The 18367-nt window shown below is 38.8% G+C and overlaps 1 protein-coding gene across 4 annotated transcripts in view; it reads right to left on the bottom strand.

Annotated features, from left to right (window-relative positions):
* Positions 1 to 1667: 1667 nt before the first annotated feature.
* Positions 1668 to 18367, bottom strand: part of hmga2 (high mobility group AT-hook 2) — a 31797-nt gene continuing 15097 nt past the window's right edge. Inside the window, exons 4-6 of one of the 4 annotated variants that reach the window (XR_001815674.3) lie at positions 9310 to 9342; positions 6506 to 6621; positions 1668 to 6386 (exon numbers count right to left, since the gene is read on the bottom strand). Coding sequence is in view for 1 of the 4 variants with exons in the window: in XM_017494785.3 (XP_017350274.1) it covers positions 6583 to 6621; positions 9310 to 9342 (72 nt within the window). In the remaining 3 variants the exon portion in view is untranslated. Of the gene's footprint in view, positions 6622 to 9309; positions 9343 to 18367 lie in introns of all 4 variants that reach the window. The other 3 variants (XR_008398367.1, XR_008398368.1, XM_017494785.3) reach the window with 3 other exon arrangements.

Genomic DNA, 18367 nt, shown 5'->3' with positions numbered 1-18367 from the left:
CCTGTGACGGTGAAAGTCACTGAGGGATGTGATCAGACTGTCAGCAAGAGCATGAACTACAAAGGGATATTCAAATAGGGTTACAGTGTATACATCACACATTACTAAGGCATATACTCAAACTTTAGTGGTGCGAAAACCATAGGCGCAGGTCTACAGATGTGGGGGAAAAGTGATGGCTTCAGTGTCGCTGTTAACGTGAGGCACTTTGGTGGCATGGTTTGGGGCAACTTCAGGAAAAACTCCCTCCAAATCACCAAATCATGAAGTTATTCTAACTGATCACTTTTATCCTATGATGAAACATTTCTGCCCTGATGGGATTGGCCTCATCCATGATGGCCCCGCCCCCATTCACAGTGTATAAGGGGTCACTGAATGGTTTGATGAGGATTTGCTGTTGGCTTCACACTCACCAGATCTCAACCTAGTTGAAAACATATGAGAGATATTGGGCCCACGTGTTAGACAGCACTTTCTATTAACATTATCAAAACAGTATCTGACAGTATATCTTTTGGAAGAATGGCATTCACCCATCCATCCATTTTGTGTACTACTTTTCCTACGCAGGGTTGCGGGGAAGCCTGGGGCCTATCCCAAGCAACTTGCAGCACAAGACAGGGCACATCCTGGAAGGGCATAACCGCACACATTCACACATTACGAATAATTTAGGAATGCCAACCAGCCTATAACACTTGTCTTTGGACTGCATTCGAGATTTCTCCGGAAGAAACCCCGATATCATGGGGAGCGCATGTGAACTGCACACACAGGGCAGAGGAAAGGTTTGAACCCCCAACCCCAGAGGTATGAGGTGACAGTTCTAACCACTAAGCCACCATGCCCCATTGGTGTTCATCCCTCCAGTACAATTCCAGAGACTTGTAGAGTCTGTGCCCAAGCGAACTGAATTTGTTCAGGCATCTTTTGGTGACCCAACACCTTACGAACACACTTACGGTTTTTCCTTTAATTTGTCACCTGTACTGTACATTTGCACTGGGCTGGAAGAAGGCTTGACCACAGCACAAGCAAAATTTTGAATATTGTAATTCTGTAATTCTACGTTACTAGTACTATGCAAAGTTTACTTAAAGCTGACAAGTTTAATCACTTTCCTCATCAAAAAGATGGAAGAACTGGTTAAATTAAATTTAGCCAAAATTAAGTAAGTTTTTAAGTAAGGTATGAATGACTTTTTACAGTGTATAGAATATAATAACTGACCTTGTGGTGGCAACTGTCATAACTTGAATAGCAAACGTTTTCCATTTTCTGTACTGTAAGAAACCAATTAAGCACATTGTCACAGTTCTACATTACCGGTCAAAAACTTAGACACACTCATTCTTTATTTCATTTAATTTTTTCCCCCCACATTTTAGAATAATAATAAAGTCATCAAAACTCTGGAGTAACACAAGTGGAACTATGGGAATTATGTTGTGAAAAAAAAATCCCAAATCAATCAAATTAAATTAACATTTTAGCATCTTCAAACTAGACCCCCTTTTTGCAGAGAATTTCCAGAAATGTATAATTGTCTCCAAACATCTGACTCGTAGTGTACATCATTGCCTTTGGTAAAGAACCCTTGAAGAATACTTTTTTAATAATATACAAAAGTAGTGTATCACAAAAGACTTCACAGACAACAGCAGTCACAAGCACCCATTTTATTGTGCTTAATAAGGCAGTGAATATCTATAAAGAGAACTTTTTTAATTCAGTTTTTCTTTAACAGGCAAGCAATTTGAAGTGGAATTATAGACAGCAATACTAGGTGAAACAGAGAAAGCCATAAATGTTAGAAAACATTTGAAGTTATATATTAGGAGGAGGAGGCCAAGAACAGGCGACCTTCTCTCCCCACAGCTAATGAAACTACATAACATTGCATAATGAGAAGAAATTTGCTTTAGAGCAAGGTTCTAACTGTTCAGTCCAACTGTGACTGAAAGGCAGAGATGAACAGACTTATAAAATGTATCACCCATAAAAATAGATATATGAACAAAAAATATATATATATAATTATATATAACATGTTCTCCCTGGAGTCAGCCACCTGAATTTAACTGAATTTAAGCAGTTTGAATAATGAGGTATAAAAAGAGGCCCTCTTGGAGGTAGTAGTGTGTATTCGATTGTACTAGAACATGTTATCAGAGTCGACTTCATTAAGACACCCACAGCGGAAAGCACATTAACAGTGGCTCCTGTGGATACACATTCAAACCAACAGATCAAGTCAAGAAAGGACATGAGAACATTGTGACGTTTTCTCAGCAATGCACATTGTCAGACTTGTGCATTACAGCCAAAAGTCTGTTTTGTTCATGATTTCTTTTCCCTAAAGGAGTGAACATACTTCTTGCAAACAGATGTTTGTTAGGGGGTAAGCAAAACTTAAACAAGCTTAAATGTAAACTTTCTAAACAAGGGAACGCCCTATACATTACACGGTGTCTCCAAATGAAAAGTTGTTTTAAGGCTCTTCAGGATAAAAGAGAATCAATGCAGTTTCAAAATGATACATACTTCCAGTATGTGAACGTGTCAGGAAAGTCTGTACTACTTCTTTTCACACATTCAATCCATCCTTTACGTCTCTCTTTGGGTTTAACGGTGCATAGTTTTGTAGTAACTTGTAAACCATTTTGTTTCGGATCCAAGCCTCAGCTCTCTGGAGTTATGGACTTGGCCCCACCCCTTCAAACATGTTACAGTAGTGAGATATTTCATTCAAAACCCTCGCTTTATAAGCACGTATTTAGTCAATTTACCACGAACAATGTGAGGATGATGTCTTTACGTTCAATTCCTTTGCAGAATCCAAGAGAATCCTAGAGACCTACTGGAATCCAGAATCCAGTATTGTGACCGGCTACAGTACATTATTTTGCTCCTCTGAGCTGAGTGCACATCAGTTTTGCAGGAAGTATGAGCTCTGCTTTAGGCAATGGATGTCACTGTAAGTAGGAGTTGCGTTTTACCACTAAGCAGGAACCTGTTTCCCCCGACTACATTTGAATCTCATTTAACTAACTGTTCTTTTATTTCTCCCAATATAATCCGTTTTTGAAGTGATAAATGGCAACATCTACCAACTCGGTGAATACTCCGAATTAAGCTGCATTCACATAAATCACATAAAACTGTTGCATTAACAGTAAACTGAAGGTCTTTACAGTGAGCTGAACCTTCTTATGAATGTACAGCTCCCTGCAGAGCTACATTTCATTTTGGATGCATGATGCAAAAAAAAAGAAAAGAAAAAAAAAAAAAAAGTAATTTATGTCTCTGCCATTTAGTTGCTTCATAATGTGTCGAACGTGAATGTAGCCTTAGTTTTAAGCTGCCAAAAGACCATATTTCAATGCCTACACTCATACACTCCTACACTTATAAACTACTCTTTCAGGCAGATTTTTGCTCTGCTGAATTTGTAAAAAAAAGTTAGGTAGCGTTACAGTGTTTGAGCAAGATCTAATGTTGGTTTGCAGCTGCCATGCTAAAGGTAGCCACTCCATGCAACTATAAATGTGTCAGTTCAAGAGGCATGTCCGCTGCTCCACTAGCTTTCCATGAGGCTCTACCTCAGGCCCAGTTGAGAATATACCAGTTAACGGTTCAAAGGTTTTCATGACGATAGGCTGAAAAAGGTGTAACATTTCACTACATATGAAGTATTACATATAAACCTGCTTGAACCACATAACAAGAACAGAAAATCACATTTGTGTAAAAGACACAAAACTTGCTAATCAAGTATATCTCGATATCTACTAATCTTTCCAAAAAAAAAAAAACATAGTCATGTATGCAATATACAAAACCAAAACACACATATATATATATATATATATATTTTTTTTTTTAACCTGAAAAATTATCAAGTTTTTTTTTTCTACTCTGTCTTCTCCCCCAGGCAAATTAAAATTGATTCAAATTGAAAGTTTGTAAAGCATGGATTTCGTGCAGTCCGTTGTTTTTGTTTTGTTTTTCTTCAGCGTACATTGTTTGAAATTGTGCTGAAATAGACCAGGCAAAATCGTTTATTTGATCAAGACCGGAGGTAGGTATTTGTCAACTGATTATTAGTCTTTTGTTTCTCTTTTTTGAGGTACATATCTGAATAGTACTTATATGAGAAGAAATCTACACTACAACTAAAAAAAAGGAGAAGAAAGAAAAGAATAAGAGGAGCAGAGAAAATCCATTTGCAATAATATCATTTAGAGTCATATAAGCAATTGATCCATAGAAACAATTGAATAAAATCAGTACAAAACGTATTCAAGTTAACTGATGTAAAACAGATGCCCCAGTTGCAGAGAAAGAAAAGAATCTTATTACATAGGTAAATGAAAGTGTTAAAAATAAGGAAACAATTTTTTTTTTAATAATAATAATAATAAAAAAAAAACAGTACGTATTCCCTTAGCTGCTTGAGGAGTTCATCTTGGAATCCAATCACACCTCTGATTTCAGTCATCACCTGCCTGACTCTCACAAATCTTTTGCAGAGCTTCTCTGTGCCATCACACATCATTATTACAGGCATTCAGAGAAGGTTTTTTTTTTTGACATTGGCACTCACTGCCATCCCCTGCTGAGTAATGAGTAGTTTATAGCAGCGTGTGTCTCACAAGCTGATTCGCTGGGTGAAGAAATCGGAGGTAGCTTTGAAATGGTGAGGAGATATTTCATGGGCACCAGTGCCGACGGGATCGAAGCCCTGAACTCTTCCAAAGTCACTGTGCTTCATGTATCTTGTGTGTCTTGAGGTATAGTGTGGTTTCTTTCCTGTGGATTATCTTTCTTGAGGTTCAGGTTTTGAGTCAGAACGTGATGACATACTTCCCTTTATGTGAAAGTATTGAATATTATGTCTTCTTTAAAGCTATATTTTACCAAAAGAGAAAAAGAAAAAAACAGAAAGAAACACAATAACGAATCTATACATGTCAAATTGTTAAGAAAATGCCAGGATTGTGTATGTACAGTAGATTGCTGCATGATTGTTCTGTAGTACTGTTGGAGACTTGTGTCTCTTTTTTTCTCAGTTTGCAGGAGTACGGTGTTGTCTAGTTTTTATGTTCACCACCAAAGACAGGCTGGAGAAAAGAAGAAAAAAACACTAAACCAACTGTCTTTTTATCCCCTGACAAAAGAAGCCTGCAGTAATGCCACGTTCAGGTAATTATGACAGCACTCTAAATAAAATCGAACAAACTCTGGGCTTATTTAAGGCAAATATAGTAAAGCTTAGTTATGTTTTTGGTGAAGATTTTCAATTGAGAGTTCTGTATATAAACACGATTCTACAAGTACAACATTTAAAAGTTATAAACCTCACATTTTTTGCATTCCTTAATCACATTTTGTTACCCAAGGCATTCCAAATCCATGTTAAATATTCACTATGTGTTTTATGCAATTGCAGTATAAGACCCTGCGATAATAAGGGAGTTCTAGTGTTTGTATACGTACTGCAAAGTCTTGTCTACATAATTGAATTTGGGCTTATTTTGTGCAAAATTGCTGACAGATCATTTTATGCAATGGCATGGCCTTTAAATATGTTCAGCACAATGTTCTTCATTATCGGTGACACCAGATTATTTTCTTCTTTTGGTAGTATCAAAGATACTATATAACTCATGTAATGCATGTAATTTTCTAAAGAATTTGATTAACGCCCAATAGACCATTTTATTTTCAGATCTGCAGGCCATATCTGTTTTATGAGTGAATCATTTTCTGCTGAACATTTTTTTTATCACAGGAGGTCAACGTAAAATGCTGTATCATAAATATCATACATTTCTAATCTTATATATATATATACATATATATAAGAATGGTTCATTTCTCCTCTGTCTTTGGTGGTGTGACACAGAAGTAAGGGGCTTTCTACATGTGTGTGCACTTGTGATGGAGTAGCTGTTGAAGGCTCTACCACAAACTTTTCAAATGACAAAACCAGATAGGTCTTCTTTCTCTTTTGCTAAATGCCTGAAATATCTCTGTGTGTGTGTGTGTGTGTGTGTGTGTGTGTGTGTGTGTGTGTGTGTGTGTGTGTGTGTGTGTGTGTGTGTGTGTGTGTGTGTGTGTGTGTGTGTGTGTGTGTGTGTGTGTGTGTGTGTGTGTGTGTGTGTGTGTGTGTGTGTGTGTGTGTGTGTGTGTGTGGCGAGAGCAACAGCAGCACATCCCATGTGGCTAACCCCTGCACCTCTGTGATACAGCAGTTTGGAATGCGGAGGTGAGCAGAATTATCATCTGCACAATGGTCGTATTTTGTTGTTGTTGTTGTTGTTGTTGTTGTTGTTGTTGCTGTGTTTTTGCCCCGCGTTCGCGCTATGAGGTTTTGTGTGCTGATCACAAAAACAAAACCAAAACAAAATAAACAAACAAGAACAAACAAAAGGTAACCTAAGAAAAGCAACAAATGAGAACGATTAACAAACTTGATAAACAAAAGTGGAAACTCAACGATAAGTGGTCAAGGCAGTCTTTTCCCTTGAAGAGAGCTGACAGCTGGATGAGGTAGAGGTAAAATGATGTGGTTGTTTAGTCCTCCTCGGGAGAGCCCTCGGCCTCCTCCTCTTCCTACAAAGCATAAAAAAAACTTACTTCAATAAATGCCATTTACACACACACACACACACACACACACACACACACACACACACACACACATACATACTAAATGACACCACATTTGAGGATTCTAATACTAAAACTTTCAATGCTGTCTATAATGAAGGAAGGGAGATGCAAACTTTTTTTTAACATAAAGGTAGTAAAGCATGTGTACTTGTCAGTACTGTAAAGATTTGCTCTAGTTCTGTTTTGATATCTTCATGCTCTATAAAGTGTTTAAATCTGACTGATCACTAGAGAGAGAGAGAGATCACTGAAATGAGACTGATCACGAGAGAGAGACAGGGCGAGACAGAGAGAGACAGGGAGAGAGAGAGACAGAGAGAGACACACACAGAGAGTGAGAGCGAGAGAGAGAGTCACAGAGAGAGAGAGACACAGAGAGAGAGAGAGAGACAGACAGACAGAGAGAGAGAGAGAGAGAGAGAGAATGAGGAAAAAGAAAGTGTGAGAGTACAGTCTTGGCCATTTTCTGGACATGGGTGGGCGAATGCTAACACCTGCTTCCTGCCAGACACATGAACTATTCTCAGCTTTTCAAACTGCTGCTCATGCAACTTGACAGGTCAGCTGATGAGAGTGCAAGCTACTCTTACATATACATAACAGATGCTTGTGACTGACTGGTGTTACTCTGATTGACAGGTGAGTGAGGAATACCACCCCTCACACTGAGTATGCATCTTTCATTTACTAATAAGGCAAGAGAAGGCAAAAGAAATCAGTCAGCAACAAGTAACAAACATGGATGGCCCAATGTTTCCACTGCTGGGTAAGAGACAGTTCTACAGATCTATAGTTAAACTTAGTGAATAGCTCTCTCTTTTCTCTTAACGTAGGACAAGGAATTTTATAGCTACACTAGTATCTAAAGTCAAGGGTTTTTTCCCCAAGCACCAGACAGAGAGGTAGGTAAAGGTATGAGCTATGTGGGAACCAATGAAATTTGTTAGAAGATACCACAAGCAAGTGCAAACAAAAATAACTGTGCAAGCATGATTAAAATCAGCCTAGCACACATCTCTTGTTGAGACCGATTATGAACTCAAATGATGAGTTCATGAGACAAATGATCAAGTGAGGAGAAATCACAGACCATGCTGTCAGTCCTGGCATTTCCATTTCTTATTAGAATTCTATATTTCATTTTATTTTTTAAAAAAGGTGTGTAGGCCACGCCACTTAAAATAAATAAATAAATATACATCTACAGATACGAATACCTGGAGTGCTATACAGATATAAATATAAACAATCCCTCCAGGAATTTGTGATTTTGCGATCGCAGACGTTAACACAAAATCAAGCAAACTCTGCAGTATTCAAAGGAGCTTGCAATTATTTTTTTTTAATTACCACAGATTTTCAGCACACTTGGGATCATGAGACATCATCACAACTTTTATTTGGCCAAAGCCCTCTTCGATTCACGTGCAGCAAATATAACTACAGCTAAAAGATCACATTTGCCAAGAAATGTCACTGCAAAAGACCATGCGAAACAATCTAGTGTAATTGTAATTTTGCCAATTCATGTACTTTTCTGCAAAAAAAAAAAAAACACACAAAAAACTCCAACAAGGTGCATTGCAAATTTTGAAAAAATCCGCAGCAAAATGAAGCGTTTTTCACCACAACAATCACAAAAATCTCTAAATCCTATATGGACTGTATAAATGTGTGTGTGTGTGTGTGTGTGTGTGTGTGTGTGTGTGTGTGTGTGTGTGTACATTAGGGCTAGAGTGCCTGCTCCCAATGCTCATCATGGCCCATGCATTCCCACACAGCAACAAATCAGGCTGCAGTTATGCATTCCCACCGTAAAATGGTTCGCACCAGCGAACAAAGGGAGTTTGAGAATTTCTTACCTATTCATTACTTTCCATAGGTGACTTCCCACACTAATCAACATAGTCACTGCTGGTATAGATCCATTAATTGCACTTGAAGGTATTTGCATTTGGGGACTTTTTTATTTTAAACCATTTGCTCATGCAATCACTTGAGTTCTTGCCAGTTTTTCTATTTTTAATGCAGTGAAGCAAAAAACACCCTTCAGGTCAGATTCCATATCCATCGGTGACGGCACATAAGGAGATGATATGGCAGAAAGCTTTGAAATCATGCGCAGGAGTAGAAGATTTACATTGGCACTAGAGATTCACCCTGCAGGTCCCTGGCTTGAGAAACAGTTATGCTGTTGAGTCAGAGACTGTGAACTGTGGAACCTTGAAAACCCAAACTGGCCATGACTCTCCTTCACTTTGATGTAAATATAAGCATGTAGGTTGACCTCCCAGCATCCTTTTCTGACAGACTGTGTACATTTGACCAGTGAGCTGGGTCTATATAGGTCTGTATTCTCATGCTTTGACATTGGTTGTAGTATGTACACTGAAGCTGTGCAGGTTTCGACTGAAATTATTGTTTTTTCTAAGTAAGCACTAATGTGAGAGAGCCATGAGCTTGTGTGTGTGTGTGTGTGTGTGTGTGTGTGTGTGTGTGTGTGTGTGTGTGTGTGTGTGTGTGTGTGTGTGTGTGCAGGATACACTATGAATAAAAGTTTTGGTTACATCAAAACTAGGTAAGAGTGTGAAAGCCATGAGCTAAGGATAAAAAAAATTGCTTACATACCTGAGCAGGCTTTTCTTGGACCACTTGCTGTGGCTGCAAGAGAGACAGCAAGAAAAATGGTTATGATATTGATCATTTTTGCACATCAGTACTGCCTACCATGCCACCATTCCTGACACTTGCAATTCGTTTGACATATAAGTGCTCTCTGCAAAGCTGTCTACTACTCTTTAGGTAATCAATACTAACATTACCTGAACTATAAAACCCTAAATTGCCTTCTATAAAGTGCCAGCACCTAACCTTAAATTAAAGGAAAACGGGGCCGAAATACAACAGAGCCTTCATAGTGGGCAAATGGGTGAGTGAACAAAGCATAGATTGTGCCCTCCTAGTGTTACATCACACCCACTAAGCACTGCCACCTCACCGGAAGAGGCTCTAAGACCCCAAGCAGACAGCTGAGCAGTCTTCTGCTCTTCCAGAAACAAAAAAACCCTGAGAGTCCCTTGTGCTTGCAGCTAAAGCCAGCCACTGCAAGAACACACACACTCACACACACACACACACACACACACACACACACACACACACACACACACACACACACACACACTCACTCTCTCACACACTCACACACACTCACACACACTCACACACACTCACACATACTACACTGGATTGTTGGGAACAGCTGGTGCATTTTGTGCCAGTTCCTGCCAGAATGCCAGCAGGCTGTAACATAGTAAATGTCAGCACCGGATGGACCTGCGAGTAGAGTGTGCGTGTCGATAAAGGGAAATTGAGAAGACGAAGGAGTAAGTGAATACAAGCTGGGAACTGTCAACCAATAATTCAGATGCGTGGCAACCGCGACTTTGTTGACAAATATCTCCACTAGATTGTGGCCGTGTCCTACATTTTAAAGGCAAATCTTCTCATCTGTCTCATTCATCGACATAGTTTACAGTCTGATTCATTTTGCAAAAAGTAGCATCATGGACCTTGTGCAAGATAATATACAAAACGAGCTGCACATAAGTGATCTAATACCTACACTGTGCCTTTACTGGTTATACATTTGCTCGCTGCACTAAATTTCACACACTATCTAGGGAATATGTATATATTCTTGCTTTATAGTAGGAAAATGAAATGGAAGATAAACAGTTTAATAATAAGGGTCATTATGCTTACTATAGACCTAATTTTGGAGCTAGCTTGGTAATGAGCATGTGTTCGGAGTTTACTGGAACTCAAACTGAATTATAACAGTATATAATGATAACCGGATGATAACAGGTTATCCTTTATTTTCCAATTTTCCATCGCTTTTACGATTTTCCTATTACAGAATGGAAATTGAATGGCCAAAACATAGAGTTACATGTTAGAAGATTGAAGTAATTATAATGCAAAAATGAGATCAGTGAAGGCCACTGAAAGAAAATGCTTTGCATGGATTTTATGTGTTTTACATCTTAACACCTCTATAAACTTGCAGTGGCAAATCTCCATGTGAAGAGTGCGTTCCCACAGCTCTCTTCCCCATCACTGACTGTGGAATGTAGCTCAGGACAAACAGTATTTGAAACCAGAGCTCTATAGGTAGAGAGGCCCCCCATTTTCTATGGCTCAGAACATTCCCCCCACCTCCTTCCCTTCTGCCCCATCTGCACAAAAGGGGAAATCTTGGCATTGTCTTTCACAAGGCTGAAGCTCTACTTTGAAGTTGCTTGGAGCTGACACTCTGGGTGCTGGTTTAAGATGTGGGCCATAGCTGAGTAGGGCCTGGTGACCCTGAGGCCCCCCAACATCCTACACACCCACACACACACACACGCACACACACGTGCACACACACACTGTGTGCGGCCCAGTGCTAAAGGAACTAGAGATATGTTCCCAGAGAAGGAAGAGATCAGCAGAAGGAGCCCCAGAGGCAATTGCCCCATCAGTGTTGAAACTCAACCCCCGAGAAAGAATGCAGCCTATTCCCCCTCTCTCCCTCCTTTGCTACCCAGCTATCTTTGGAAAGCCCTTCCCAGATCAACTTCCTTTCGAGATAATGCAGTACAAATCAATTCCCATTCTGGCGCTCGTATTGAATGCAGGCAATCCTCTGATGAACTCCACATGGCATAGGGCATTGGATCTCCACCAATCTGTGCTACATATCCCATCATATTAGTGTTGGTAAATGACACTCTTGGTAAAACAAGTTGGGATATTTTGATCCTTCCTGTTGGCACCCAAAAAAGTCCTCATTTCTATTTCTGTCCAGGTTGTGAATTCAGTGGTTAATCATTTCAGAAATACACTTAAACTGCCAGGGTTGTTTTGAAATGTCTTAATTACACATTTTAATGGGAGCCATTTCAGTAATGACAAACAGGGAAACACAGGTCAGTAAGTGCCCAGTGGTGTTACGGTTACACATTTTCCCTCTCACTCATACACTAACTGATCAAAGGAGGAATAATGTGGCAGACAAAAGCTAATTAACTTGTGAGAACCTTTTACTCCTGGCATTTAACATCTACATCTACCTGCAAGGTGTAACCTGAGACAAAAACTCTTATCAGTCATTACTCGTTAAAGACCTCAAAAACAGAGACCTCCTTGAACAAATTAAATTTAATTCACTCAATGTCATTCTATTTATCATCTAATAACATTTTAATTGTCATTTTTATCTAATAATGTTCTCTGGATTTTATGAATTACTGAACATTGCCTTCCTTTAAGTTAGCATTTTATCTGACTAATGTAATTGCAAGTCAGTAAGTGCTTATGTGCCTGTAAAAGCCAGGAGAGTTTAATGCCTGCCTGAAAACAACGTACCTGTTGTGCCTGTTGACTTTTACAGCAACAAAAAATGCATTACATATTAAGCAGAGTGAAAAACTGAACCATGTGGGAATATATATATACATATTTATACATACATACATACATACACACACACACACACACACACACACACACACACACACACACACACACACACACACACATACATACATACATACATACATATATATATATATATATATATATATATATATATATATATATATATATATATATATATATATATATATATCCCCTAAGAGACACATGAAGCCAGCTATGGCATCTTTTCAAACTGCTGCTTGTAGCAGGGCAACATAACACACTCGGAGGAAATCTGCCCTCTTCGGCATACATGAGCTCACAGATGCCCATGATTGGTTAGTGTTGCTGTGATTGATTGATTGATTGATTGATTGATTGCGAGAGAGAGATAGAGAAAGAGAGAATATGCCACTCCAGTCAGCTTTGTTCTCTTGGCTATGAATGTCTGTGGCATCATCAGGATTAGATCTCGTAATCTCACAAGAATGCTTTTCTGTGTGCTGTAAGCATCTATTTTATAAATAGGTTATATTATTATAAACAACGTGGTTAGCAAGGATGCACATTTTTATTCAGAAATATGAAAATGTGCAGCATTGGAGCTGCCTACTGTGTTATGATTGATCGAAAAAAAAAAACCTCGAACCGCGATTGAAAAAAAAGGCTGACCCGATTTCACTTAGTCACAGCATGTGTGGAGGAGGAGGTGTTAGTGCCTTATAGCAAATGATGCGAAACATTTAATGACATTGGCTACAGTTAAAAGCTTGGACAAATAAAATCTACTAATAATGAAGTAGTTATCAATCAATGATAAATAGCAACCTTACACTTAACTTGTTTTGTCATATCTCAACTTTATTTAAATTGAAATATATTTCAGTTGTATTCAAATGTATTTTAAGCACAATATAAATGTGAATTTCAGTTTGATTTTATTTGCTCATCAGGTAGCCAAAGCATACCATGAATAACAGCCAGCAAATATATATATATATATATATATATATATATATATATATATATATATATATATATATATATATAAAATATCTTGAACTGTGCCATCATATAGATTTTTCTAAACTAGTACATGAACATTCATCATTCCACAAATATTGGTGTGCATCACAGTTCTACAATTATTACTGCTGCGTAATACAAGACACCAAGATATTATTTTTAATCTGTGCATATTATCAACTCCTTTGTGCAAACCCATTTGTCACTTGCATTGTCAAAAAAAAAGACAAATAAATGATCTATCTATTAAGACTATATCTATCAATATAGAATCTTTTTAGTCTGCGCTGTGGTTAGTGCATCCTTTGGTCATTGTTCTGTCACAGTGATCACAATTTCACAGTAGGATTAATAGTACAGAAGTCTTTTTTTAGTGCAGAGATCAAGTTTTGCAGCAGTCAGTGTGAGTTTCCTTTTTTTGCCAGTGACATCTGACTTGCCACAGCCTGGTTTCCCAGCTTATAGTGTTTTGCATGCCTTGTAACAACTGCCTGGCGGATGACTGAAACACACACACCACGCTCAGGAATGATAACATCAAAAAATGCTCACCAGAGGGATGGGGAGAAAAGCAAAGCAAAAGAAAGCATGGCATCACTGCTTAGTCCATGCTAAAGGCTGCTGTACATGCAGCAGACAACAATGGCAATCTCAAAAAATCCTCCATAGTTCTTAGCAGAGCACTTAGGTTTGCCAAAGGAATAAAGCATAACAAGTTAAGTGAGCTCTTCAACAGCCAGTTAACTCTCATCTGTACCATCGGCCCCCTTTTCAAGTTCTGACAAAACAGGAAAATCAGTTTGTCACCCCCTCTTCAACTGATGAGACAGGCATGAATTTTTACCAGCCTCACTTTGTGTGGGTGTAGCTTTGCAGGCAATAAAAACCTGTCCATCTCCTTCACTATTCCAGTGCGTGAAGGAAAAGTAAGGAAAGAGCAGACCTCCTACTGTTCTTCTGCTGTCAATAGCTCTACCCCTCCCTGTGAAGTGGTAGATCTTCACTTCAGAATACCTTGGCAATGATTCATGCCTCTTGGATTTCAAAGAATTTACGAGTCAATTCTTGTGTAATCTTGCCTTGTCCTCTGTGTGTTCTCAGCACATGCTTTTTGGATATGTGACAGCTCACTGAATTGGTGGCAGACCTGAAGACACCCACATAGTGCATTGCCCTGAGTCCATATTTGACCAGTTTTCTTTAATAAAAAAATATAAGGTAGACTTTTAGAGAGATTATGCAAGGGTAAGGAGGCACAATTAATGATTAGAAGTTTCTGATTTACGTAATAGTGAGACGACAATCCTTGAACTTTAAAGGGCAAGTCTTAGCAGCTCCAGAGAAGAGCATGCTGGAACAGTATGAAGCCTCACACTGAACAGAGCAAAAGGAAGGGTTCTCACCCTCACAACATGTCATGCCTAATGGACCCCTTTGCGTGCCATGCAATTTACTAAAAGCTGCCAACTAATAGGAACCCCCTTGTTCCTCTCAGTTGGAGGGGTGGAATAACTTTCTTCCTGGCCTTTTCTCATAACATTTGGGTGTTTCTCTGGTGTCATGAATCACAGATCTTCCAAACTAAAGGTTTGACACAAGTTGAATTACCTTTCTAATTGTTTTAAACTAATAAATAAACATTTTCCACCCCATTCTGCCAATTTGGTCAGTTAATCAATTTCCACTCACGAGATACTTCTCCACAATGGTGCAACCACTACCAACTTTTGAGGTCTAACACATGCTCCCTCAGATACGTAGCCCATCACCACTCTAATTACCCTCTTAGGCATACATGACCTCAAAAACGTGAGAGAGAGAGAGAGAGAGAGAGAGAGAGAGAGAGAGAGAGAGAGAGAGAGAAATAATGCCTTCCTAACCAAAGAGATGGCTACTCCTGTCCATTTGCGATCTCCCAATGATAGGGTGAACTCTTTTGTTTTTACGACACTCAGAAGCCCTGGGCACCATTTAAATTATTTTTTTTTTGTCAATCCCAGTTATTTGTAATTATTGGTGGCATCTTCAGCCAGGATTTTTTGCCCATTGTGACCTTGCTTTTTGAACTTTATTGTATGGTGTCTAAACCCTAACAAACTTCAACAGAACCACATGACTAGTTTTCTACAGATAAACATGACATCTTCTCTACACAAGGCTCTAGAAAAAAAAAAAGTATCACCATATGTCCAAATTATGATAACGCTTCTAATACTTTGGATTTTTGATTCAGGAAACTACATTCAGCTCTGTCTTGGAGATCTGTGGTGGATGGTTTTAATATGAAGTTTTCTTTCGACTCTTTGGATATTTTGTGTTTAAATGCTACCACATGCTTAAAAATGTGAATTATAAATAGAAACTCAGTAATACTGTGCAATTATTGAAGCATTTTTAAATTGTAAAGAGACCACACATTTTCTTTTTACCTTGCTAATAAAATAGAGGATGAAGTCTAGAAAGCAAGCGTGCAGCTCACGTTCACTTTAAACTTAAACTGAGAACACATGGTTTGTGTTTGCGCAAAGGCCGTTTTTTTTAACATAGCCTCTCCTTAGGGCTGCTGACAAGAATTCCACAAAGACAGAAAAAATAAAAAACACTCTGCCTGATTTGATGAGGCAAACCTATCCAAGGACTCCCTCAGTCAAGGCAGACCCCACGGACGAGCCACCCAGTAACTGCGTCTCTCTCCACCCCCACCACTTCCACGAATAAAGGCCACATGTTATATTAAACTAAAGGTGGAAGTGGGGAAAAGGAGGCAGGCATCTACTGGGTGCAGGGGTGGCACAACGTCAGCTTTGTGATTTCTCCTGGAATGCCCCCACTATTTCGGCTGATCCTGAAAAGTTTCTACAGCCAGGAAATCCAAGCCCTCCACAGCCAACAAACCTCCATCCACCCCTCCATTCCTCTCTTCTCCATTTACCAATCAACCACACTCCCCTACCAAATAGTGCTATGAATGGCACCTATCAGAGTAGAGCTAAACCCCACGATTAGGGGAATTGCCGAAGGGCCCATTGTAGAGGAGAAAAATGTCTGCCAGAGTGAGGAATGTGGAAAATTCCTGGCAGGACAAGCAGCCTTTTGTTAAGATTTTTTTTTCTTTTTTTCAGGAGGGGGTGTTCTAGAGGGAAAGAAAGGCGCAAATTGGATCTGCTCTGTTTAGGAGCCTCTGCTGTTTGAAGTGAAATCAGTTCCCAGAGTTTTTCAAAGGGGCGAGGGGTCATGGGCAGCACTATAATTCAGGTTTTAGTTCAGTTCCACACAATTTTCTAGTTTGAGTTTTTGTTGTCTTGAGGATCCTAACTAAGTCTTATGGGATCGTATAGAGTATCTCACACTCATTTGCAGTTCCTTGTCTTTTGGTTGAGTTTTGATGTTTGCAGTCTCTCTCTACTACACAAATCCTGTGTTGTTATTGATAGCTGTGCAAGTTCTTCATAACCACTTATACAGCATATAAGAGACATATATGTGTTCTTGGAACTATAGGATGCAGTTGTGGTTTTGTTCAGGAATAAGAATTGAGTGGGAAAGAATCCATAAGAAGCAGTCAACTCCGCCCATAGTAAACTGAATGATACAGATGTTGTGGATTAACCTGCGTTGCCTGGAACAACTCATGTCCTGTGTCCTATTGGCAGTGGCAAAATAACGCTAATAACATGAATCCCCACTATGTTTTCATATAATTTGAAGAACAGCAGAAGTGTGGTGAGAAAACATGGAAAAAGACCAACTATTCAGCAAAGGGTGGTGTATTTACGTACACAATGTCCGCTTTACAGCTCTACATGCTGGATGAGCCCACTAGCTCACTGACTGTTTTTTTTGTTTGTTTGTTTTACTCCTGACGGTTTATTTTACTGTTTTATTTGAGTACGTGAATCTACATCCTTATTGGCATTTGTATCCTTTAGTAGTGGAGGCTCCATTTGTTTGCCTTTCCTTTGACTTTTGCCTTTTTAGACTCTTTCTGTGCATTAATCACACTAGTTGCACACATTAGTCGCTAACTGACAATGGAAATGTGAGTGTATCTATATATATTTTTTGTCTGGAGTAGGAGCTGGATGAGGTTCACCTGCTTAAAACATCCTCCACAAGAGTGTGCAATTTAACAAAACTCTATAATGTATTCTGACTTTTCTCCTTATTTTTGTGATATCCTCATCATTTTAGTTTCTATCATTTTAAAAATAGTCCTGTAAATACAAGCTAAGTATTTCAATGAATGTTTCATGGAAATATTCTCAATGTGTACAAGTTTCTGGATGAAAGACTTCAGTGAAAGTATTCACAACTGCAGCCCTGTGTCAGCCCAGCATTCCCCCGAACAGGAAATAGAGGCAGCACATGTGGGGCCTGAGACTGATAGAGGCAATGGATTGTGTAGAGGCCATACCATCAATAACACAGGCCACATACCTTTCCCTGCTCTTACAAACACAGTTGCCACCCCCCGTTATCCCTTTCCCTTCCTCTCTTCCACTTTCTCACGTCAACGCTTCTGTGAACACTGGCTATACAGCTTAATTGGATGAGTGCTTTCATGTTTGGTGCATATAATAAAACGACTGTGGACTGCATCTGATAACAAATACCTTGACATGGATTGTTTCTTTTTCTTTTTTTTTTAAACCTTTGTGCAACCGAAAAAAATAGCACCACCGACCGTCATAAGAAAAAATACAGATATAAAGTAAAGGCTGGGGCTGATTTCTTTCTTAACCAGACCATAGATTAACGAAGCCTATCTCTATCAGTCATATCAGGTGATTACACAAAGTTAAACACCACTGTGTAATAAAAAATATTACAATAGCAGGTATAATAAACATGAAGAAAGTGGTTTACTCTCTCAATAATAATTATTTTTTAAAAATATATATGTCACAATTGGACCAAAGACAGAACTTCATATTTTCTTCCTTAAACAAAAATGCCAGATAACGTCAAGTGTACCTTTATCAGCGTGCTTACTATTCAGAAGAGACATGGCATGATTACAGACTTAAAATACTTATCTTAAAAAATTAAGAAGCATGAATGGTGCTGCCTTTCAACGAGTGTTTGTGTGCTCGTATGTGTATGCATCATAGATTTATGCCCATGATGAGACCTGGTGATATCATTAAGTCTGGAGGTTTCATAGTAGTATCAATGATAGGTAGATTTATTTATTTTT

Source organism: Ictalurus punctatus, chromosome 19 (genome assembly GCF_001660625.3).
Source record: "Ictalurus punctatus breed USDA103 chromosome 19, Coco_2.0, whole genome shotgun sequence".
NCBI lineage: Eukaryota > Metazoa > Chordata > Actinopteri > Siluriformes > Ictaluridae > Ictalurus > Ictalurus punctatus.
The sequence above is the reverse complement of the archived record's forward strand: the minus strand, read 5'-3'. Positions and strand labels throughout refer to the sequence as shown.